General features: G+C 34.7%; 1 protein-coding gene across 1 annotated transcript; it reads right to left on the reverse strand.

The window, feature by feature from the left end:
• Window positions 1-1,421: 1,421 nt before the first annotated feature.
• On the reverse strand, window positions 1,422-19,417 carry LOC107870594 (dynamin-related protein 5A). Its single transcript, XM_047413197.1, has 16 exons — window positions 19,024-19,417; window positions 16,370-16,433; window positions 16,193-16,297; window positions 15,880-15,981; window positions 15,224-15,274; window positions 14,976-15,037; window positions 14,676-14,766; window positions 11,802-11,866; window positions 10,312-10,506; window positions 9,987-10,106; window positions 9,724-9,794; window positions 8,369-8,594; window positions 2,622-2,672; window positions 2,262-2,490; window positions 1,963-2,102; window positions 1,422-1,845 (listed from the first exon to the last, which is right to left on the reverse strand). Exons 1-16 carry the CDS (start codon window positions 19,150-19,152, stop codon window positions 1,717-1,719), a joined length of 1,830 nt encoding a protein of 609 aa, XP_047269153.1. The 5' UTR covers window positions 19,153-19,417; the 3' UTR covers window positions 1,422-1,716.
• Window positions 19,418-26,040: the final 6,623 nt, after the last annotated feature.

Consider the following 26,040-nt stretch of genomic DNA (forward strand, 5'->3'; position numbering starts at 1 on the left):
CAACCACGAGAAAGGACAAAATGATCAAAACATAAAAATTTATAACAATACCTATGAAACTTATTTGATTGCAATATTTCAGTATGATATGCCTTATAATGATAATAATATCAATGAATAGTCTAGTTTCACCATTCATCTATTTAATCTTGAATTATTTTTCTCTTAATTTTTATGCAACTCATTGCATACTTCTAAAAATATTTTCAAAGCATTTATACAATTTAGCGTGAGATACATGTACAGTACACGTGCTAAAAAACTAGTGTATACGTAACACATCTGATCATGCAATTTGTAATGGAAATGTAGAAAGCACAAAAATAAAAAAGAAGCCAAGCTGACCAACTGACTCTAATAAACTTCCCCGCCAAAATGCAAGACACAAATATAGCCACATTTGCACTCTTAGCCACTATTTTGTGCATCACTTTTCCATCCTGTTACACAACCCTTTGGAAGGCCAAACTTTTCTGATTTATTATCGTCAAAAAGGCGAAGAAATAGTCATCATTTCACTACACTAGTTCAATAATCTGGAATACTGGAGAAGTGTGGTTCTACTGGAGAAGTGTGGTTCTTACTGTCCATTTAAGCATCTTCCTTTCTTCAATCGGTTTAGAGAGAGAGAGAGTTAATAACAAGGAGCACACACAGGGCCAGGGCGTCAAGCTGAATAAGCTCAGTCCAAGTCGAGTCTAACGAAACTTAGTATAGTACTACCTCCGTTTAAAAAAAAATGACCTACTTTTTTTTTTATTCCGTTTCAAAAAGAATGACTTCTTTCCTTTTTTAGCAACTTTTTAATTTCAACTTTCCACATGGCATGTTTAAGACCACAAGATTGAAGGGCATTTTGGTACATTTGACATATTTTTAATTTAACACCATAAGATTCAAAAAGTCTTCTTTATTTTCTTAAATTTCGTATCAAGTCAAACTAGATCATTCTTTTTTAAACGGAGAGAGTATTAAGTTGAGTGGAGTCAAGCCGAGTTCAACTGCACTTATTATCCGAACTTATTATCGCATTGAGTCGACACAAACCAAATTCCACTGAGCTTTGAACAATATAACTGAGGTCAAATCGAGACGAGAGAGACTTTAATGTTTATGTTTTATCATGATCTAAAAACTGTCTTGTTTTTTTCCCAAAAGGCCTACTCTTTTTTCTAATCATCTCTCGCTAAAAAAACTTCGTTTTTTGCACTTTTTTCTTTCCTTTTTCACAAGTTTTAAATGGCAACTATTTCTCAAGATTCTCTAATAGTAAGAAACGGAAATCAAACTACTGCTATCACAAGTTTTACATCTACTTTGCATACATGCAAGCTCAGTCGCGTGGTACACATGGAGGTTTCGCGCACAGCTCATTGCTGCAACAAAACCCCAAGTTAACAGAGCCAACAAAACAGAAAAGGTCACACAAAATCAATCAGATGTGACTTGCCAAAATGTGAATGAAATGATAAGACAACGTATTCAATATATACTCTACAAGCAAAGAGGTTTTCTATGTATAGCAATATCAAGTCGATACTCTCGGGTTTTAGTATTGTCGATAAGACTAGCCACGGAAGTAGCAGCCTTTACCTAATCACTAATTACTACTACAAGAATTACATATCTGAGGCAAAGAATCACCAGCCACCTATACCTATACGCAAATCATGGTGAATGAGAAGAGATGATAAATGGGAGCTTGTGTAGTTGTGGTTACTTGGACCATGCTACTGAATCAATCTCAGATTGAGCAGCTCTGTACAACTCAAGCCTCTTGGACAGAGAGAGGCGGCGCTGCATAATTGCTGGATCCTCATCCAACAAAGTACCCAGCTGTTTCCCCTGCAAAAAAGAAAAGAGCACGGTATATGAACATTACTATCCGTGTAAGTCATATCATTGCAACACTACTCCTATCTAGAAAGGATTTGAGGTAGATGAACAAATACGGAGTCTCACCTCCTTCTTGCCTAACTCAGCGAAGAAATGGTCAAGCAAGCTGCGTTTGGCCTCTCGTACTTGACCATAAACCACGGACTTCGGAATTGAATTCCTCAAAGTTGCACAAACCATATTGACATAAGACAAGACATTTGACCCTGTCCATAAAAGGAAGTTAGAGGATACCCCAAAAGAAGTTGAAAGGAAAAAGATCTCACATGACTATTTTACGAGTAACTGTCAGTAAACCTAAATACATTCATCAAAATACTCGGAGGATAGAAGAATTAAGGGGAGATTGCTAGTTCCGAACTCACCAATCCTACGAAGATAGGAATCGTTATAGCGGTCAAAAATAGAATGTGTCGGATTCCCTCCCTTCTCAACATCTTGAGGAAGCTTTCGGAAGAAATCTACCGTCAGGTAAGCACACTCCATTTCAACCAGCTGAAGAGTTGCTTTTTTGCTTTCATCCCTCATCCTTTCTAGTGATTCAATAGCTGCATTGCTGACCTCTACTCTAAGGGAGGGATACTGCTGTAGCTCCTGCACATAGAAGAAGCAGGTGTCCAGTTCTTAAACCCTTAATACAACAGAATAATTATAACAATGAGACTCTCATAGCAATTTATGTAAAATTGGCTCAGAACAGTAATTAGAAACGAAAGAGAACTTACTGGAGTCTCACTGATTGCCTTGTGAATCAGTTCCTTCAGTATAGCATGAACCTGTAATCATCACAAAGGAAATAATTTAGTATTCCGTGATTTGTTTGCTCAACAGTACAAGATTTTTGCCCAGTATGACAGAAAAACCTCCTATGCTAAGCATAAAATAATTCTGACGATATTTCCTTATCGTCGTAGAATCTAATTAGTCTCAGATTAGCTGATTAAACTTTAAGAAAGAAATCTACAAGATCAAATATAGATAAATAAATTCTATCTTGACAATAACCTTGAAGTCCTTCGAAAATGAGGAAAATGACTCCTCTAGTAACTCCTCTACTTCCATATTAGAGGAGTCATTTCCTCATTTTCAAAGAACTTGTTTCCTAGAGAAATGTTTCCAAAATATTTTGACCAACCAAACATGGGAAGATCAGAAAATATTTTCTTCATACAAAACACACCCTTAATGATGTGCTTTTTTTACAGGAATTGACACGGAATGCTCTACGAAAGGTAGTTTTGGGCCTTTGGCATATTATAAATATTATATTTATATTGGGTATGTTGTTGTTGTTGTTGTTGTTGAGTATTTCTTATCCCATCAAAGCCTTTAAAAAGATTAAACACGTGCTTGCTCTTAAGCATATTGGGCCCATAGTGTACACATTCTACATAAATTTCAATTGACAACCCAAATTTCTGGACCTATTGCTCAAGTGAAGCAGGAAATCAGCATCTAAATCTCCATGCCATCGACCATCTAGCACTCTCAGTTTAGACTAACGATGAAGCATCGTCAGAACAAATGAACTACATTTCGACTCCCTGAATATGTGGTCATAAGGAGCATAGGCTCGTAAGAACCCTTTTGACCTGCAGAAACTGAACCGAGATATGAAGCTAAACATCAAGGTCATGCCCTCACAAATTTCCAAATGTTTTATAGCATGATATCAAGCAAATCACTTCACAGAAAGTGCACAAGCAAAGCCCCACAGATACCAAGCAGTAGGATAGGTCAGATCTTCCCTTAAAATGAACCAAATCAGGTAGTTGGATAATCCCAAGAAAGAACACACAAGAAGTCAAAATCAGGATGTCCGTTAATCACAATAGTTGAACAGCAGTAGGAAATTACACATACCTACTTTTCTCAATTATTAATTGGTTGACATTATCGGCAAAGTGATCCCCAACCACAAGATTGTCACTTGCCAATTCAAAAATTATTTCCTAATATCACTTTGTTCAGTGGTTTATAGTTTTTTCAGTAATGCCAACTTTGAGCAGTCCCCATATTATCGAAACTCCAAAAGCTGCAACACCGAGAAAAAACTGACATTCTCAGAATAAACATGGAACTCATCCCAATGTCACAAAATACCTCATATACTCATTACATTACCAGCTTCAAGTCTCTTTGCTATTATTTTCTGTAACATGACAAGACTGTGTAGGCGTTTGGACATGCGATTTCATGTCCGTGATATGAATTCATGAGATGAAATCAGTGTTTGGGCATGCGATTTCATCTCATGATTTCATATCATGACATAAAATCCCAAATTCTCCAAAAAGCATGATTTGGGAATGTCAAATCATACAACAACAACAACAAAAAACCCAGTGTATTCCCACCTAGTGGGGTCTGGGGGGGTAAGATGTACGCAGTCCATACCTCTACCTCTGATGAAGTAGAAAGGCTGTTTCCGATAGACCCCCGGCTCAAGGCACGAGATACCACACAAACACATAGTAAAGCACAGAAGCAGATTACATAACATAAATACGGCACCCATAAGTAATATAAAACAGAGGAAAGCAGAGGAAAGCACACAGATTCGTAATAAAACATGGAACATGGAACATGATTTGAAATTTTTCAAATACAAAAATTAACCCACAAGTTATGTTTTGTAAAATAAACCCTACCATTTATATCTACCAACCATTTATTTCATATATAAATAAAATTTATAGTTCATATTATTACTCTTTAATCTATTTATATCTCATAAAATCATTACTCTCACCAATATATAAAATTTAATTTTACTTCAAACCAACTCATACATTACCATTTATTATTCACCAAATTCATTATTTTTGACCAACAAACGGCTCAAAGTAACAATGTTGATTAGTCTTTTCGGTCATTTGATTGAGAAATGCAAGCTCAAGGTGAGGAAATTGTCTATACTATGTGGGAGGATTATAGTAAGGAGTAGTATACTCACGTTCACTTTTTTATTGGACTAAAGAATAGCTTTAGATTATACTTTTGTTATAATTTTTTTCTTATTCGGGAAAATTGTATAAAGAATGGGATAATTTTGATAGTTTTCACAACTTATGTGGTTCTTATGTTTATGACAAAACATAAAACACAAAAAGTCCAAACTACATGTCCAAACAAAACTTCAACCTCATCTATAATTTCAAATCATGATTTCATCTCGCATGGCCAGACGGGCCCTAAAACAATTGGTATCACTACACCTCTGTCTCAAACAAGTTGGGTCGGCTATATAAATTCTCATAGACCATGTGTAATGTGACTCTGCTTTTAATCTCACATCAAACCAATATCATATAAAATAAAAATAGTATTAAAAGGTACTAGAAGTTCTTTGTATTTCAAAGAAAGGGGCAGGCAGGTGCACTAAAGCTCCTGCTATGCACGAGGTCCGGGGAAGGGCCGGACCACAAGGGTTTATTGTACCCAACCCTTTGTATTTCAACTGGCATATAAATCTTCGTAACACAATGAGGATCAGAGAAGAAAAACCAAGTCAACTTAAACTTGATAAGCCCGAAAACGACATTCGACAGACATTAGGCCAAGTGAGGTTTGATGTCCTGAAAGTGAAAAACATCCACTCAAGTGGTAGTCAATCGCCAGAGGAGATTGAATCAGAAGTCTGTGTACTTAGCGAACCCAATGGCAGAGCTACATTTGCGGGAGGGGGTTCAACCGAATCCCGTTTGTTGGAAAACCATACAATTTATACGGTCTTGGCTAACCTACAACATGGCCATAGTAGATTAGCATTATCCCTTCTTATTTTCCTTAAATACTCTTGGTTTTAACAGTCAGAAAGGGCTTTTTGTCCTACTGCACTGAATTAAATTTGATCCTCTTCACACTCCCTCCCTTTCTCGCGCAATTTGGCCCTTCTCTTTTATTTCTTAATGTGGCCTCTTCTTTCTCTTCTGCCTTTATTTTTCTGAATAAGATTTGTGAAGAAATATAAGAGAAGAATATTATTGAATTGTTGTGTCTACATTATAACATTGAGACTATATTTATAGACACACATTCCAATCCTTTTCCAAATAGGTCACTACATTGAAAATCCTTTTCCAAGTAGGATTCTATATGCTATTCTTATTCCTACTCATATTCTAACACTCTCCCTCAAGCTGGTGCAAACAAGGCATATGTACCAAGATTGAAATAAATGTAATTAATACGAGGATCGATGAGGGACTTGGAGAAGATATATGCAAGAAAACTGATAAGGACTGTTTTGGACATCTGAGAAACCTCAGTTGAAAAGGAACAAATTGAAAAAGTGATTCGAAAAGTAGTAAACATCGCTGAAAAGTCGATTTGTCGCTGGAAAATTGTCGGAAACTAGTACAAAATATATGGGTTATCTCGAAATCAAGAAAGGAGTAGATTTTGAACAAGATACTCATCAAAGAACTAGTCGGAACATGCTCACACGCGGTTTATTAGATTTGATGGCTGAAAAGTGGTCACCATCTGAGAAAAAATTATATGGGTAGGGTTGAAATGATGACACGACCCTACTCAGAAAGAGAATTACATGAGTAGGGTCGGAATGATGGCACGACCTGTAGGGTCGGAATGATGGCACCACCTGATCGAAAAAGAGAATTATATAAGTAGGATTAGAATGATGGCACGACACTACCGAAAAAGAGAAATTATATGGGTAGGGTCGGAATGATGGCACGACCTTACTTTAAAATAGAAATGATATGGGTAGGGTCGAATGATCACACGACCCTACGCAAATCAGATTTAAGGAAACACCGGAAAGACGCAAAGAACTACGCAAATCAGATATGATGAATCACCGAAAAGAAAGAAGGTGCTATGCAACTCAAATATGAGAAAGTAGTTTGAAAAGATGCACAGTACTACACAAATTAACAATGAATAGTCCAGAGAAATGCACGGTGCTACACAAATCAAATATGAGAAAGTAGTCATCGAAAAGATGCATGATGCTACGAAAATAGATATGAAAAAGTAGTCATCAGAAAAATGCATGGTGCTACGCAGATTATATATGAGAAAGTAGTCACTGGAAGAAGCGTAGTGACCAACTTTTGCTAACATAATCATAGGCCAGACGGGCGGCATATATGGGTTATAGCCGCCCTCCGGCAGCGGAAACTTTTTGATTCTCTACCAAGATCGTAGAGGCTTTGATACCATGTGAAGAAATATAAGAGAAGAATATTATTGAATTGTTGTGTCTACATTATTACATTGAGACTCTATTTATAGACCCTACATTCCAATCCTTTTCCAAATAGGTCACTACATTATAATCCTTTTCCAAGTAGTATTCCATATGTTATTCCTATTCCTACTCATATTCTAACAAGATTCAATTTGTGGTAAGCGATTTTTATCCCCCTCACCCCTCTGCCTTCTTCAATCTGCCACTCTTCTGCTTTTATTTCTTACGTAAGATTCAATCTGCGGTTTTGGCCCTTTGATCTTTGAAATGAGCAGCTTACATCCAATTAATCTGTAGTTTTTTTATGATTGAAATAGTTCACACGAACAAGAAAGGCACCGAGACATAAGCTATTGCTATTGACTTACATTTACTAATACTTTTCTTGATACTGATGATGAAGATTTAGAATCACAGTGACAGTAGGGCGGGGCGGGGGTGGGGGTGGGGGCCTCTGAGGATTGAGAAGAGGATAATTTGTGAAAGACAAAATAGCCCCTTCTCTAATTATTCATGTTTAATGTGTTGTTAGCGACATTTTACAAATGTTAAAAAATAGCCACCAGCAAACCTACTACAGTCATGTAGTTGGATTTGCCAATAAACTAAATATATAAATTACATATATATATATGTAAAGTGTTGAATCCCCCCGACACAAAGAGAGCTTTCAGGATAGTAGCAAAGGAGGTTTGAAAAGTGCTATGGTGGCAGATTCAACTCCCAATTATGCATTTTGGCCTTCTTTTTTTAGAAAAAATTTCCTAGGTGAAATTCCTTCCCTGCTACTACACACCTCACTACACCATATAGAAGCCTGGAATGTAATTAAGGAAAAGAAGCAGCAGCAACAATTAAGCCTCAACCTCAATTTAGTTGGGCCTGCTAGAAGAATCCTCATCTACGGACAAATTTCATTCCAATTTTCAATAATTTGAGTCTCTAATACTAGAGTGGAAAGCCCAAAAGAGGACAAAGAAGAAACAATGGCTGATGAAAAGGCTTCATCAAAAGTGGCTGAAAAAGGCACATCTAACCCACTCAGGAAAATAATAAAGCTGGCTGACACCATTATACACGGTGCAACTTATAATAGCATATTATGGGTACATACTACGGGGGGCAAAAATTCATACCGCATCAACAGTTTCTTCAGCAGGACCCTTCATAGAAACTATGGAAGATTCAATGAGACGACAATATCCTATGCAACTTATAATAGCATATTATGGGTACATGGGCAAAAATTCATACCGCATCAACAGTTGCTTCAGCAGGACCCTTCATAGAAACTATGGAAGATTCAATGAGACGACGATATCCTTGTTCCGGAGCTATCAAATGTGGTTGATATCCATCCGCTTCAGTTATAAGTTTCCTTACATTGTCCATTGATAGTTGCTTGTCAAATTGCAATCTTTTCAATGCAGCTGGGAGCTGATTATCAAAGACGTAATATATTTTATCACCTCCTGGTCGACTGTGAATTCAGACATCAGAAAAACAAGCTTAGACCATATAAAAATATAGTTTATTTGGATATGTCACAACAACAACAACAGCAACATACCCAGGGTTAGGGGTGTATAGACCAAACCGTCAAATCAAACCAAACCGAAGAAGCAAACCAAACCGAGAAAAAAAACCGACTTATGGTTTGGTTTGGTTGGTTTGGCGTTTGGAAAAATAAACCGACTATTCTTGATTTGGTTTGGTGTTAACCAAAAAAAAGTCAAACCGAACATAAATCAAACCGACATAATATAATATATATATATATATATATATATATATATATATAACTTTTTGTACATAAAATATTAATTATAATCTACTTTTTAAATACTTTTTCAATTAGTTTTATTAATTTTTAATATTTAGAAAGTAGGGGTGTGTGTGTGTGTGTGTATGTATGTATGTATATATATATATATATGCATATATATAATTTAACTTTTTATACATAAAATATTAATTATAATTTACTTTTAAATGCATTTTCAATTAGTTTTATTAATTTTTAATATTTAAAAAGTAGGTGTGTGTGTGTGTATATATATATTAAGTTTTAATATTTGTCCATTAATTGCTAATAAAATGATCCAAAACTCAATATAAACTTAAAATCTAAACTTTTCACTCTTCATCTTACTTTTTAGTTTCAAGAGAGTTTTTCGCTCATCAATTTTTCATAATTGAGTTTTTTCATTAGCACGTGAGTGATAACATACTTAATCTAGTCTTCAATTACAATATAATTGTAAAAAATAAAGATGATAAAAAAAACCGAGAAAACCCGAAAAAAACGAAAGAACCGACTAAAACCTAAACCGAAAAAACGATTTTATGTTGGTTTGATTTGGTTTATAGTTTTAATAAACCGACATAATTGATTTGGTTTTTATTCAATAAAAAACCAAACCAACCCGACCTATGTACACCACCCCTACCAGGGTAATCCCACAAAGTGAGGTCTCGGGAGGGTAGAGTGTACGCAGTCCATACCACTACCTCAGAAGAAGTAGAGAGGTTGTTTCCGATACCCCGGCTCAAAACAAAGAACAATATAAAAAGACGATAAAAACAAAAAACGAACATGAAATACTTACACTCCATCAAGATGTTCTTTGAAATTTCCATCAAAACTACGACAGATTTCCATTATCATATACAATTTCCCCTGATCAAAACATGCAAAACGAAGACATGACATATGATTCACTCACAAGAACACCAAAAGTAGACTCGTATTCTACGAACTAATCTACGAAGAGATGTAGAGAATCAATTAGCTTTAGCCAGATAGTAAATCACCTCAGAGGATTTGAGAACCAATACAACAGAAAGGTAGATATTTAAATAGGATACTTACTCCCGCATCCGTGGCGATGGGCTTTCCGAGACGGCTCAACTCAGTTTCTAGCTCAATTATAGTTTTATTGATAAGAGACTGGAGACCTGGAATCCTAGACTTGATAACAGACTCCAAATGCTAGAAATGTAGACCGAAAATCAAAGAAAAACGGTTAGCTATCCAGCACAAACCTCAACTACAAGTCCACATCAAATAGGAAAAGCATACAGACCTTAAATGCTTCATTTAGAGCACAATGAAGAAAGCGAAATAAGATGGAAAATGTTCAAGTGAAAAAAAGGTTCAAGCCCTAAATAATTCGATAAGAAAGAATATGACATACTTTCGACAGAACTTTCCCAAGATGTTCTGAACCCATCCTGTGAGCAAGATGACGGTATTCAGGGGTACTAGAGAAGTACTCTCGCTCCCTACGCCTAGCAGCAATCATATCCACATTTTTGTTTATATCAGCTTGTGAACGATTGACAACACCAATCCATGGAAACTGTAGCTTATATGATTTTCCTTCCAACATCTGGAAATCCAAGAACGTGATTTAGAATAATCAACAATAGATGATATTTGTAAATATGTAAGACTAAGAACACAAAGAATAACACACGGATAGGCTTTCAATTTCCAAATAATAGATTTAAAAGAGTAGTCCTTTTCACTGATTGATCGGCAAAATCAAAACATTCATCCTCTAAATCATGTCATGTGCATGGCCTAAATTTCTTTACTTACAATAAGCACACTCAAATAGTATCTCCTAATGTATTATCACAAGATCTGTTCAAATAACTCTTCGCCCAATATGAGAATTTATTCACTTAGATACTACTACTACTACTAATCTACTACTACAACAAACAACAAAATTGATATTTGGACTTAATCAAACTAGAATTAGAAATAATGATCACCTAAACCCAATTAAAGTCAAATTACATAAGTTCTCCAAAAACTAGAAAATTATGAAACTCTATTCATCCCTCTGTTCCATTTTATGTGCATAGGTTCCTTATCTCTTCATGGGATCTTCAGTATTTCTCTTCAAATAAAGATACTTCCCCCTTTTTCCCTATGTAACTCATCCCTTTGTTCCATTTTATGTGGCATTATTTCCTTATTAATTTGTTTCAAAAAGAATGGCACCTTTCTATACGAGAAAAAATTCCAACTTAAAATTTCTCATTTACCTTTATTGACAAGTTTTTGTAGTCACAGAAATGTCATAACAGGTTCAAGAGTCCTGGTCTTTCTTTTCTTTTTTTCCGTAAACTTCGTGTCAAGTCAAACATCGCCACAAAACTTGAACAGATGGACCACAATTAATGGCATGTCTTAACAAAAAGCTACATGTATGTACGGTTAACTACAACAACATCAACACACAAAGTATATTCCTACAAACGCCCTGTGGGGAGGGGAGGGTGGGATGTACACAAACCTTACCTTGCAGGGTAAAGAGGTTGTTTCCGATAGACCCATGTACAGTTAACTACAACAACATACCAAGTATATTTCCACAAGTGGGGTCTGAGAAGGGTGTGATGTTAGCAGACCTTACCCTACTTTTGCAGGGTAGAGAGGTTGTTTCTAATAGACCCGTTACTACCAAACTTAAAAGATCAGCTTATGACATAAATTTGACACCCAAAGGGGGAATGCAAAGACTAAAAGCAACTCGTCCCAAGCTTTACCTAAAGGATACCAAAATATATAAGGAGGTCCATACTCATATATGCCAATTAAAGCTACATTTACGTAAAAATGCATGTTCCAACAAGTATAGTAGTGATTATTATTAATCAAATAAAAGCTTACATCAACAGCATTGGTACCCTTATCCATGAGATCAATCTTGGTCAGAACTCCAAATGTCCTTTCTCCTGAAGCAAGTGGCCAGATACTGAGTCGAAAGAGTGTTAAAGATGAAAATTCTTGATATGAGTATATGTAATCTTGACTGAGAATAAACTAATGAAATAGTTCTTGATATGAGTATACATAATCTTGACCGAGAATGAACCATATTACAAAACTTGCATCGAGCTAGCACATTACCACACAAGGAGAAGACGAAAAGAGTCAAAAGATAGAAAATGGCCTGAGATTATGAACCTAGATAAAACTTAAACTACACTATTTGCTCAATCAAAAATGATCACAAATGCATAGGAGAACAAATAGTTCTGAGTTGTACAAGATAATTGAATTGACAGATCCACAACAAGAACAGATTAGCAAAATGCCAAGTAAAAGGTAATCAATATTTGAATAAAGATGAGCTAAAAATAGAAAAACACGTCTCATTAGACTTCACTAGTAGTGCTGTGTTCTGGCAAGTAATTCAGAAACAGGAATGGTCTTTCTCGCTTTAATTTTTTTCTCTTCTTTTTGGATAAGTAAGAAAACAATGATGGTCTTTCTTTCTATCAAAAGAAAAGAAATTACGCACTGGACAAACTTGAAAAACTTTTTGGGTTTCAAATATTGTAGCTTCGCCAAACTAGATAAGTAAAAATATGGAACACATGTTGTTTTGAAGGTTTAGGTTGTAATAAGCTTAAATCTTGTTGTCCTTGAAGAATGTAAACAGTGGGAAGTCAATATAGGATAAGAGACTTCAATTTGCTTAAAGAAGAAATAGAAGTTGTATGACTTCTTCTTTTTGAGAAAAAGGAAAAGTCGTATGACTTGATCTTTGATTCATATTCAATAAAACTAGGATTAAAAATGCATACGTAATTTAGATAAAGTGGAATATCCTCAGAATTATGTTTTAGATGAAGTGAAAGTACATTTAGCTTGGCTAAGAAGATACCATTAAAACAGGACATGAACGAGTGGAATAGGGATGTCTTTGGAAGGGTGGAGGTTAAGATGAGGGAGTTCATGAATGAATTGGGAAATCCAGAAAAAATGGAGGGATAGGGGGACTAAACTAGGGAAAATGTGAAAAGGGGAGTTAGCAATGTCATCAATAGTTTGGGAGACTAGCTGAAAACAAAATAACTAGAAGTAGAACACTCTGTTCGAAAGAAGAAGATCCAATAAAAAGTTCTTTCATGGGGTGGAAACAGCAAATAGGAGAAAGAACTTAGTGGAGTCAACAAAAGAGGGGGGAATGATTTATGAATTTGAGGAAGAGGGTCAAGTAGGTGGTTCTAGTTTTAATTCCCTAGTGTACATGGAAAAGGAAGAATAGAAACTGAATTTGGGTGGATAGAGTTTAACCAAATAGGAGAGAAAATGAAAAAGTGGTTGGAGGGTAGAGAGGAGAGGAGTTGAGGGAGACTGGAGAATTGTGTGGGAGATAAACCATCGGACTGGAGGACTTTACTCAAACCTTTTTTCAGCAATGCTGGACTGTCCTCAAGGAAGACAACATGAAGACTGCTACATCATTCCAGAAATCAGGAAAGTCTGAGAAGAGCCCCAATGCATCTATCATTGCATAACCCAGAAGGAGGAGGGAGCCACATATAATGGGGAATGTGGACCTATTAGTCTAGCAGGAAACATCAACAAGATCAATTTTAAGATGGTCTCAAGTACACTAAAGAAGGTCTCAATGATACAATGTCTCACTCTTAGAATGTGTTTGCGTTTGTGGAGAGCATATAAATTCTACATGCAGGATTGATGAAAAATGAAACGGTGGCCTCTTGAAAGGTAGTTGGATGTAGAGAATGCATACAACCACGTGATTGGAACTTCTTGAACTTTGTCATGCTAAAGATAGGTTGCAGAGAAAGGTAGAGAAGGTGGCTAAAGTTTTTAATGTCTACACTAAAGTTGTCAGTTTTTTATAGAGTAAACAATTATTAATCAATGGCATAAAGTTCCCGTAAACAAGTGATATACCAAAAGGTAGAGGACCTACACACAACATGATTCTGTATGAAAGAGACCCAATCATCCATACAAATTGGAATATCAAGGGTGCACCAACATGCAATCAAACAGAAGCTATTCCTCAAATGTACATAATCATTTTCAACCCCCTCAAACAGGAGTTCTTATCAATTAAAACCAATGTGGTTTTATCAGAGCTATAGGGCCTCGAGACGAGGGATCTTTTAATTCCCACACTATCTATATTGGTAATGGAGGCACTGAGTAAGATGATGGACAGAGAGAACATAGTGGATTCCTTGAAGGTCTTCAAGGCAGGGGTAGGAGGGAGTGATGACATCAGGATCTCCCACCTTTTTGCAGACAACAGTTAGCTTACCTGGGGCAGGTCTTGATATGGTCTCTAAGTAGTTCAGGGCTGAAAATCATCCCCATGGAGGATGTGAGGCAAACATTGAACAACTAGTACAGGTGCTTAATTGCAAAAAATGAACACTCCTGACTACTACTTGGGGCCAGTGCTTGGTGCATCAAGTAGGGATCTTACAGTGGGAACCTACTAACTGAAAGAGTGGACAAGAGATTAGTGGGGTATGCAGCAAGTGTATCATTCTATGGAAGGGGTGAAATTTTGATCAAGAGTACACTAAGCATTCCAGCTTATTACAGGTCCATAATGCACGTGGCAGCTTCTGTTATATAAGTAGCCTAACAGTAACTAACTTAACCAACTATCATAACCAGATACAACTACCTCCCACTAACAAAAAACATGTTCAGTTAGAACAATCTAGAGCTAGCCGGAAGGAAAATTATACGAAAAAATTCCCAGACACTGACCTTTAGGGTCTACTTCACGAGAAATCTTGATTGCATCCGATGTTGCAAGATCTTGATTTGCAGGGGAAATTGCAAGAATAATACAATTGGGCTGCAATGTCAAGAAAACAGAAGGCAGTGATTTTCACAAGTGTGAAGAACAAATTGAGATCTTTAAAAACAATTAGATGTTTCCTGACATATCAGAGAAAAGCATAGCAAACTACAGAAATACTAAAGAACTGCAGTACTATTGTTTTCCGAAATTTAACACTATACACTGGAATGTTTTCTCCTGGATAAGAGACAAGTATAACAGACCTTCTCAATATAAGACCGAACCATGTTTTCAATGTCTTGCACAATGCTGTCAGGCTGTCCCTCTACAAAAATTCAATGGACAGAATTTCAATTCCACAACAGTTATTGTTTTGAAAAAAAAATCTATGTATTAATGCAAACATGTTCGGGTCCGTAACATGAATCCTCAATATCTCCATTTGAACCCATTAGATTCAACAGTTTCTTTTAGAATTAGAGACACAAACGAACAGAAACCATATACTCACCAACTGCTACTTTTGTAAGTCCCGGAAGATCAATCAGAGTCAGGTTAACAACTGCCATGACAAAAATCCAAAATAAGTAGATGATGTAGTAAATGACGAGGCAAGTAAAATTAGAGCGCAATGAGTAGAAAATCTTCTCAGACTTTTTGGATAACTATACAATGTGTTTGTGAGGAAAAAAAGCTGCAACTCAGGCAAGCAAAATTAGAAGTCTTAAGGCAAACTGGAACAAATTGTCAAAAACATCCATTTCAACATCAAATGAACTTTGACAAGTGAATGTAGAACTGAAAGGCAATATTAGCAATAGCAAAGTATACACAACAAAGGAATTCAGCAGAAAATTACCCACTTAGTGATTTTAAAGCAATTGTCTAGGGCTATTAGATGCAACAATTTTTTAGCTGCTAGTACCTGAATGCATTAATTGTGGGAGAAACATTTATCACTAGACTTCACTTAAATAGATAACATTTTTGTTGTAATCAAATTCAACCGCATCCTACAAATTTCAATATCCTGCTTGCTCAAAACAAATACATCATCAACAACCTTTATCCAAAAAATAAAAATCACCAAAAACCTCAAATGGAGTTAGAAATACACCAATGCAGACAGTTGAATTGCACAAACAGAGAACGAAAAGCTCTTCATACCATTTGGAGAAAATATACTGAGGTAAATTGGCACACTAGAAATCTGTTTGCTGCGGCCCGTTTCTCGATCAGTCTCATCAGAAATCTCCTTCCTCACACCAGCTGTGAGACACGTATAAGACTTAGAATCAAAAAGAACAACAGACTAAAGTGAACGAATGTCGAGGAAAAAGTTTACTACTTAAGCCCCAGTTTGCTAATGAAGTCCCAGAAGATAATGACAACAAGAACACACACTGACAGGTGCTTCATGCAGAAGATCACAACTAGAATTGAGCAAATAATACAGTAATGTTGCTTGTCAAAAACTTACCAAAATCAGTAAACCTCTTCCTTGGTAGGTGTCCAAATTCTGCATATTCTCTACCTTCATCTATCCGATGAAGCTGTAGGACAAGGGGGCGACGGGTGACAATTCCTGTACGTGATATGTGAGAATTCTGGTACTCTTAAAGTTTTGCATCTATGATTCAATTGATGGAATTATTACCCGATCCACGAGGCAAAAAATCTTTTCCAACAACGCTCTCAAGCACTGAAGATTTCCCAGAACTCTACAAGCCATTCAAAAGATGGGAGTTAAGCCACATAAATGCATAATAAACCTACAAATCTATGGAATCAACAGTTTTTGGAAGACATTAAGTACACAATATAAGATAGATTATCACAGAACAGACACATGATACCAGTCATGCACACCACCACTAGAAAACTATCAGCATGCCCCCAAGTTTTAGTTGAGCAGAAAGGGCATTGGATCACTCACTTCCGGACCTAAACATCCACTCTCCACAACATTGTATATTTGCATAGAATGCACACTCAGAAATGCATCAAGCTATGGAACAGCACGTTCTAGCATCAATGTCAAGCAGACCATAAGACAAGCGATATACCGCATATTACATTCAGATTCTACTTTTGATAAACAAACTATGGTACTCGAATGCCCCTTCACATGTCCCTAACATGGACCAAAATTCTCAAAGTTTCAACCCAAATAAAGTTAGAAAAAAGTTGGTCCTAAATAATTCAAATAGCCTAAGTTGCTCGGACTCGAATATGGCTGTTCAATAAAGGTTCGGATCTAGATCCCAGATCCTTCATGATGTAAATTTTAAGATTAGGGATACGGATTTAGGTACAGATACGAATGTGAGGATTCGGCTAAAAATAGAGTTATATGTTTAAATTATGAGACACTATACAAGGTATTTCCAGGAGAAAATATTGATCAAGTGGAGAATTCCAGAAGGAGATAAAAGGAAATGGACTGACAGTGAAATTTCTATATTCAAGTTATTTTATTTTCTTCAATTTCATCCTTACTTTTATTTTTATTACAGAATCATTGTATTTGTCTTGAATTTCTATGTCGATTTTGGTCAAAATACCCAAAATTGTTGACCCAATCCGGTACGAATCCCACACCCATGTCGTGTCGACATGGGTGGGACATCAAAAGTGAAGAGTCCGAGAAACTTAGCAAATAACATATAAACTCAGTCCAGCTCCCTCTAATCCCTTTTGAGACATTCCAGAAATGTTTATTTACATATAACTTTTCAACTCTAAAGAATTCATTTCATTAAAGTTTAAACTATTCAATTTAAAACTTCTAATATGATGCTTTTTCTATCAAACTAAATTCTGAAATAACTTTTCACAATCACTGATATATTATATAAGTCAAATATCATCTCATAAATTACAACTAGAATGCAACAACATTTGGAAGAACATATTACAGTAAATAAATAAATGTGAAACCAACTTATACGAGCATTTCAGGACTAATGTCATCGGATCAAGCTGAGGCAAGTAACAAGTGCTGGAGATCTCATTTCACGACAAAATTTTCAGGTAAAATATAGTGACGAAATGACGAAAAGTGCTTCAACAGAGATAATGCAACAAACAGACAATTACTTATAGAAACTATGAGCATAAAAATACAAAAACACAATAAAAATTAAAGAGAGTAATTCCTCCGTTTCAATTTGTTTGTCCTACTTTCCTATTAAGAAGAATGTCTTTTTTTCTTTTTTGACAACTCTTTAATTAATACCACAAAGGACATTTTGGTACATTCTACGTATCTTTAGTTTAAGACCACAAAATGCACAAGCCTTCTCTACTTAAACCTCCGTGCCAAACCCAAACCACACAAACAAATTGAAGAGTACTCCCTCCGTTTCAACTTGTTTGTCCTGCTTTTCCTTTTTAACTCATTTCAAAAACACCTCATTTCCCTTTTTTTGGAGAAGAATGTCTCATTTCTTTTTTTGACAACTCTTTAATTAAGGCATTTTGGTACACTCTTGAGTCTACATATCTATAGTTTATGACATACTCCCTATGCCCCATTATATGTGGCACACTTTTCTTTGTAGTCGGTAATGTCACTTCTTTTTATTTGATAACTATATAAAAAGGGAACAATTCTCTTTTATCCTCATTGGTCCCATCTAAATCTAATTTTAAAGATAGTACTCCTTGTTTCTTTTTTTACTTTTCTAAAAAGAACAATTTGGTAAACTTCACAAAGTCTTTACTTATTTCTTAAACCGCATGCCCGATCAAAAGGCTACCCATAAAATGGGAAGGAGGGAGTACAAAAGAGGGAATCTCTACTTTCTTAAACAAACAAATTGAAATGGAGGGAGTACAATATAAAGCGCAGATCTGACTTCAATGAACACGCAAATTAACAGCATCAAGCTCATTAAATACGAACAAAGATTCAAACGAAGTAAAAAGGCCCATCGCCAGCTAACATTTTCAGATTCATACATAAGCGATGCAATAAAACAGAATCGAAGTTTGCTTCACAATCCAAAAGAGAAATCAAAAAAAAGTACTCCATTTGTTCCATAGGACATACTCCGGATTTAGAGAGTCAGATACATATTAGAGTCTAAAAATCCGAACTAAATGTCGTATAAATTGTGACGAATGGAGTATGAAAATAGAGAATCCAGATGTGTGAAACAAAATACTCCATCTGTTCCAATTTATGCTACCGACATAGTTTGGATTTCGAGAGCCAAATATGAATCTGGCTTAATGTGTTTGACTCTCGAAATCCGAACTATGTCACAAAAATTGTTACGAAAATAGAGAGATCTAGATGTGGAAAACCTGTCCACCGACGACGGCGATAGTAGGTAAAGCATCCCAAAGAGTAGGCAAGGAACTCTCCTCGCCATGATCTCCAAGTGCAGTACAAGCTCTTTGTAATCTGTTAACTAATGATATCAGATTCTCCATTTCTATCTCCCAGTCAAAGATTCGCCGACTTGATGACTGAATCTCAAGTCAACTAAGTGTAATAGAAACTACTATGACTAGCTAGATCAAAGAGTTGAAGAAGATTAAAAGAGATGCGGAGAGAGGCTTTCCGGAATGGTTCGGTGCAGCTGGGAAAGATTTTGAAATTACAAAGCTTCTTCAATTTGGGATTTGTACGGAAAATGCTTTAGGTAGGCATATGTATGAGAACATGAAAATACCACTACTTCACTTTTAATTTATTTTTGTGATTTTTGAAATTCAAATTCTATATAAATTTGATAATATTTTTTAATTTCTTTTCTTTTTTATTTTATAAAAGCAGTTGTTTCGATGCGCATGCTTCAACTGCTTCAATCGTGATTAACCTATATCACTCTTAATTAATTATTATAAATTATTTATATATTAAAAAGTTAATAATATCTAAATAAAAAAGTAGACATTTATGACATGTCTGTTTCAGATGTTTCAACCATAATTTTATTAAATATCATTCCTAATTAATTATTATAAGTCATTTAAGTATTAAAAAAATTAATATATTTAATAAAAAGATAAAATAGATATAAAATGATAAATTAAATCTTGATGTTTTAAATTAACTTGACGTCTTATATGAGGCTCACTTAAAAAAAATTCACAAATATTTTTACAGTAACTTTGTTATATCACTGTTTACTAAATATCACTGTTAATTAATTATTATAACTCATTTAAGTATTAAAAAATTAATAATATTTAATAAAAAATGTAAGATAGACATAAAGTGATAAATTAAATCTTGATCTTTTAAATTAACTTGACGTCATATACGAGGGTTGCTTAAATTTTTTTTACAAATATTTTTTGTAGTAGCTTCACTATATCACTTCTAATTAGTTATAAGTCATTTAAGACAGGTTTGCTTCGTTACTTCAATTGTGATTTTACTATATCGCCCCTAATTAATTATTATGGTTATCTAAGCATTGTGCCACTTAAATTGACATTTGTGATTTATTACCTCGCTTATAAAAGATGATAAGCAGGTAACATGTTTACTTGTGTTGTCTGCTTGGATATTTCTTTTTATATTTGTTTATTTTACTTTTCTTTTTAATTTGTTATGTATTTGAAAATTACATTAAAATATTAGAAATTATAATAATTAACAATTTAGAATAACTAAAAAGATGTAAAAGATTTTTTTTGTTAAACCAGATATGCAATAAGTAAATAAAGTTAAGTACAAGGCTGCATTAGTTCGGCTCCACCACATAAACAGCACGGTATTGATCATTAGAGATCCTACTACTACAAACAGTTCTACTGAAAGAGATTCCAATTATATTTTCCCAAAAAACTGAGCGTATAAACGATGTTGGTATTACAGAAACATGGGGCCTGTTAAAAAAATCCAAAGTTACTCCCTTCTTGGTCATCATGCCAGCAACCCTGTTTTGTTCCTTCAAGCTATGTTGGACAACCAGTCCTCCTAAGCTTCTTAGCATTGATCTGCCATCAATAATAAATGAATCATATAGTAAGTTACCTTTTTGTAACATGTTTATAACTTTTTTAGAGATAATGTTGATTTTTAGAGGCCTAAGATTAAGCTCAATAGCAAGTTTCAGGCCTTTTTCTGAGAACAAGCATCTCTATGAGGTTATTGATAACATGTGTAAAGCTTTTGTTGAAGTTAATAACCCAGTCTTCTCTATTGTTTTTTATTACTCCTTCAATACCTCCTTTTTCGAATTTTTAATGTAAAAGCCATCAGTGTTGAGCTTGTAATGGTTATTGTGGGGGAGTGACCATTTAACAAAGGCAGTGTTCCTTATGTTTTGAGGAGAAGTGACGTATAAATGGTAAAACTCCACGGCCTCAGAGTATGCATTCTTGAAGTTAGTGTGGAGGTTGCATTATTGAAAGAATTTGTATTTCTAGTTTTTCAAATATGCCACAGACAAAGGGGAAAAAAAGTGTTCCAGGAGATGTAACTATTATACTAGTCATGTCTTAAGGACCTCCTAGTATTATCACAATTATCAGTGGAGAACATGTTAATGTCTCGAAGTTTGTCATCCCTAGCCTGGTGAATTAGTTCTAGCCAGAAGGATTTGATATGGGTACACTCAAAGAAGATATGTTATTGATTTTCAAAGGCCTAGCCATAAGTTTGACAATCCGGAAAGATATTGATTCCCCTTTGGGAGAGAGTGGTCTTGGTTGAAAGGCTATTATGTTAGATTAGCCAAAGGAAGAATTTACCTTATTGGGGATCTTAATATGCTAGATCCAGCTGAAGAGGGGTTGCTAGTGGCACTGGTATTGTCTATGGTCCTTATGTGATGGTAGGTACTTTTACAAGTGAATAAGTCATTACCATGCAATCTCCATAGAGGAATATCAAAGTTGTTAGTCTTGCTAGAGAGAAAGGATTTTTTGATGTTACAAGTTACCCCAAGAGGGATAACAAAAGAAATAAGACTGAAATCCCAAGCTTTTTCCATTCATATGTCTTTCACCTTGTGGGAAAGGTTAGGGGTAGGTTGAGGTCCTTGAAAGAAGATAGATAGTGGTGGAATTCCTGGGACCACCTGTCCTTCTAAGCATCCACCTTGGCCACATCCTGAATGGCCTAGTGGATGGTATCTTACAGATGTTCCATATCTTATGAAGGCTTCGCCAAGTTCTAAAATAAGAGCCAGTAGACCTACCCTAAAGGGGTTGTACTAGGAGGTAAGGACTCTTGCCCATAGGGAGGAAGGATTGGAGTGCATTCTCCAAGCAAAGCTGCAAAGGAGGAGTCATTTTTTATGGATGTCTGTTGCATGCCCAGACTCCCCTCTCTTTTAGTTTTGGTAATAGTCTTCCACATAACTATGTCCATCTTTCTTTTGATATTTGTGGTTCCCCAGATAAAATTTCTCTAGTTCCTGTCAATGTGGTAGTGAATTTTGCTAGACAGGTGGATATACTGCATGACATAGTTAGAAATGTTGCCTAGAGAAGCTTTGGCCAGGGTGGTCCTTCCAGTCATGTTAAGAAACCTGGTATTTCAACCAACAAGTTTGTTGTTCATATTGTCCAATATGAACTAAAAGTCCTCTATCACATGTTCATTATGGAAAATAGTGAAACTCAAGCACTTTCCAAAGGAGTTGGAAGCCTGGATGCCCAAGATGGTGGAGAGTTGTTGTTCTGTGTTGCTACTGTAACTTTTTTAGAATAAGACTTTGGACTTAGTTAGGTTAACTCTTTGACCAGAATGATTACTAAAGCTTTGAAGAGTTCTATTGATGGTGTGGCAATTCTTCACATTAGCTCTAGCAAACAGTGTAAGGTCATCAACAAAGAAAATGTGGAGATGTGGGGTCCTCTTCTGCTAGTAGAATTGGGAGACTATTGGAGGGTATCAACTTCAGTGTTGATCCTCCCGACAGAAGAAAAAGAATTATAAATTATAATAATTAATAATTTAAAATATTTTTATAATATGTAAAAAAATAAGTTAACCTTCAAAATTATATCAATACCACATAAATTGAGACAAGGATGTAACATATATTATTTAAAAATTATGTAAAAGTTATTATAAAACATAGTAGTTAACTTAAAAATATTCTTCACGTTGCCCCGTGCTAGCACGGGACATATCACTCCTAGAATTCATGTAAAAACTAGTGAATTTGACCACATTTCACTCGGTAACAAGAAATTTAAATAATTCCTATTAATATTCAATTATTAAACATAATTAATCTGTAAATTCAGATATATATTGTCTTAAATTCTAATTCATTTTATTATTAACATATTATTCGTATTTCTCTTTTTTGTTTTAATCTTTTGAAGACATTTTGCTTTTTAATTTCTATCTTTTAACTTACCTTTTTCCTCTTGTTCTTCCTATTATTTTTCTTTCTTAGTAGCCTATTTTTTCATTTTTTTCTTACTTTCAAATCTCCCTTTTGTTACTTGCTCTCTAACTTTCAAGTAATTTAAAAAATAGATAACCAAAGATATTCAAAGATATAATAAAGATAAATAAGTAAAAAAGATTCAGGGCATTGATTTGTTTTCTAGCAAATCAAGTTATAAACAATACATTTTAAAATGTATCTGAAATATCAACCCCAAACGTTAATATATGACATGCTCGTATCAAAACCTTTGAAGTTGTCATCAATAATAGACTTTGATGGCGGTCATTAACTTTTTTTTTTTACTGCCTATAGAATTGAAGAAACATAAGAAAGAAATAATACTGAAAATTAAAATTGCAAGATATATGGTGACTAATTATTTTTAATCATAATATAGTAAAACACATTATTTCACCAAAAAAAAACATATTATATTTATTGCATGTGGTACTAATAATTATTTGTTTTTTAGACTTACCTTTTAATATAACGAAGTTAAAAAATGAAAAGATTTACATGAACTCACGCAAAATGAATGTTAAGAGTTATATCCACAAACATAAATTTGAGAGTTACAAATAATTACATTTCCTTTTTGAAGAAGGAAAACATATATTTAATAACGATATATTAAAATATTAAAAAAAAGAGTTATATTGATTCACATTATTTGAAAAGTTAAGACAATTACTTCTTTTTTTAAAAGACAAATATCTAATAGGAAAAATGTAAATAAAAGGCCTAAAAAGAAAAAATAATGATTGGTTGTCTAAATTACAGAGGGATATTACATTAGTTTCGATCCTTATGGAGCAACTTTGTATTATATTTAAATATAGTGGGGCAATAGTGGTAATTTTACTAAGGTGTTCAAGATATGAAGAAATAAACACATAAAGAAAGCAAAGAAGTTGAACATCTACAATATATACATAAATAAATAAAAAAAATCATACATAACAACTTAATTTTCTGTTGAAAAAGTTCAGATTAACCCCTAGCCCTGCCCCTTCGTGGCAATGGTCAGACAAAAATAACCAGATGATCGAGAAGTAACATAGACTTCAATAAAAAAAACACTTCTCTTTGGCTTTATTCTCCTATAGTTATGTCAAGAACAATACAAATTTATTTTCTAATTAGTAGAGCCGCTAATATGGGCCAGGCTCATTGGGTCGGCCCAACCCAGCCCGTAAATTAATAGGGTTGGGCTATGATTTTTGTAGCCCGTTTAAGAAAAGAGCTTTTTAGCCCGGCCTATATAAGCTCGTTGGCTCATGGGGCTTGAGCAATATGGGCTGGGCTGGCCCGTGGACTAAATAAAAAATAATTAAAAAATAAAATAAAGTACTAAGAATAGAAAAAAAGTCTGAACTCCAAGTCTATTTGGACCATCATAGATATTTAAATATTAAATATGTTTCTAAAATATATAAATAATTAAAATATAAAATACTAATTTTGTAAGGAATTAAATATGTTTGATGAAGATGATGTGGTGATTTGAACATACCATAAGTGTCATGTGAGTTTTTTCTGAGGAGTTCATTATGGACTAAATATTGATATTTTTTTTGTTTTATTGTGATTAATTAAAATAAAATTAGGTTAATATTGCTATTTAGCTAGTTCATTAACAGTTTCATTTATTTTTCAACATCTCTACTTGGTTTGAATTTGGTGTCAAAAGTTATTTAATTTCACAGATTATTAGTTTTTTTTTTGTAAATTTGAGTCTTGATTATCAAGTAGTAACTTGAAAAAATTGAAGGAAAGGTATCTTTTAAGTCTTGAATGAAGGTTTAGTGACATGGACCAACTTAAAAGATTAAACATAATTAAAAAACTTGATTAGTCTAATTGTGGACTTGATTAATATTTTTTCAACTTTTTAATTTTTTTAAAAATACAAGTTAACCCACACCCACAAAACTTTCCTCTCTCTACAAATCAATCTTTCTTCTCTCTTTCTCTCGATAGTTGCTCTCTCTAACTTCCCCCAACCAAAAACTTTCCAAATTTCTCCCTTCAATCTTGTGCAACTTCAACCTTTGGCAACAAATAGTTTTGAGTTCTTTCCCATTCCTTTTTTACTTTCAACCGTCAGTCAACGTGACAACATTCTCCGGCGATAACTATCGAGAAACTATTTGTAACGTGAATCTAATAGATGAGTAATCTGTTTCAACATATATAACTAATCTGTGCTTAGTTCGGATGATTTATCGAGAGCGGGTAGTGCTTAACCCAACTAACTTTCAAGGATATGTTTAGCCTCAGTCGGTTTCTCAAAATAGGGTAGTGCTTAACCTATTGAACTTTTCAAGGACAATGCTTAGCCTTAGAGAGTTCTTGATAAAGTAGTACTTAACTCCATCGAGTTTTCGAAACAATGCTTAGTTCAGATGATTTCTCGAGAGTGGGTAGTGCTTAACCCAACTAACTTTCAAGGACAATGCTTAGCCTTAGTCAGTTTTCTCGAAAGAGGGTAGTGCTTAACCCACTTGACTTTCCAAGGACAGTGCTTAGCCTTAGAGAGTTTTTAGATAGAGTAGTGCTTAACTCCATCGAGTTTTCAAAACAATTCTTAGTTTCGAATAAATTTGTGAGAGAAGGTAGTGCTTAACCCAATTAACCTTTCGAGGACAATGCTTAGCCTTAAATCATTTCTCTCGAGAGGGTAGTGCTTAACCCACTCAAAATACAGAACGACAATACTTAACCTTATATCTTCTGACGGTGTATAGCATACTCAAGATTTGTACTCGTCACTCTATTCCTGCACTCAAAGAAAAATTGTTAATTTTTTTAAAAAGGGAAAAAGATTGATTCGTGCCTCTGCTGGCTCCTTTGTTCGGGTCCCGGATCCATTGTATCTACATCATTTTCTTGAGATGTAATCCTTGATGAAATTTTTTAAGGATTCCTCAAAAATTCTTGCCCTAGTTTATGGCCT

This window comes from Capsicum annuum, chromosome 5, assembly GCF_002878395.1.
Source record: "Capsicum annuum cultivar UCD-10X-F1 chromosome 5, UCD10Xv1.1, whole genome shotgun sequence".
Lineage (NCBI taxonomy): Eukaryota > Viridiplantae > Streptophyta > Magnoliopsida > Solanales > Solanaceae > Capsicum > Capsicum annuum.

What these genes read in the sequence shown, in the direction of transcription:
- LOC107870594 (XM_047413197.1), bottom strand. Translation starts at nt 19,152, where the DNA reads ATGGAGAATCTGATATCATTAGTTAACAGATTACAAAGAGCTTGTACT. An exon ending in AGGCAATCAGTGAGACTCCA is followed by an intron (nt 2,491 to 2,621) that starts GTAAGTTCTCTT and finishes TTCTATGTGCAG; the next exon opens with GAGCTACAGCAGTATCCCTC. An exon ending in CTGAGTTAGGCAAGAAGGAG is followed by an intron (nt 1,846 to 1,962) that starts GTGAGACTCCGT and finishes TCTTTTTTGCAG; the next exon opens with GGGAAACAGCTGGGTACTTT.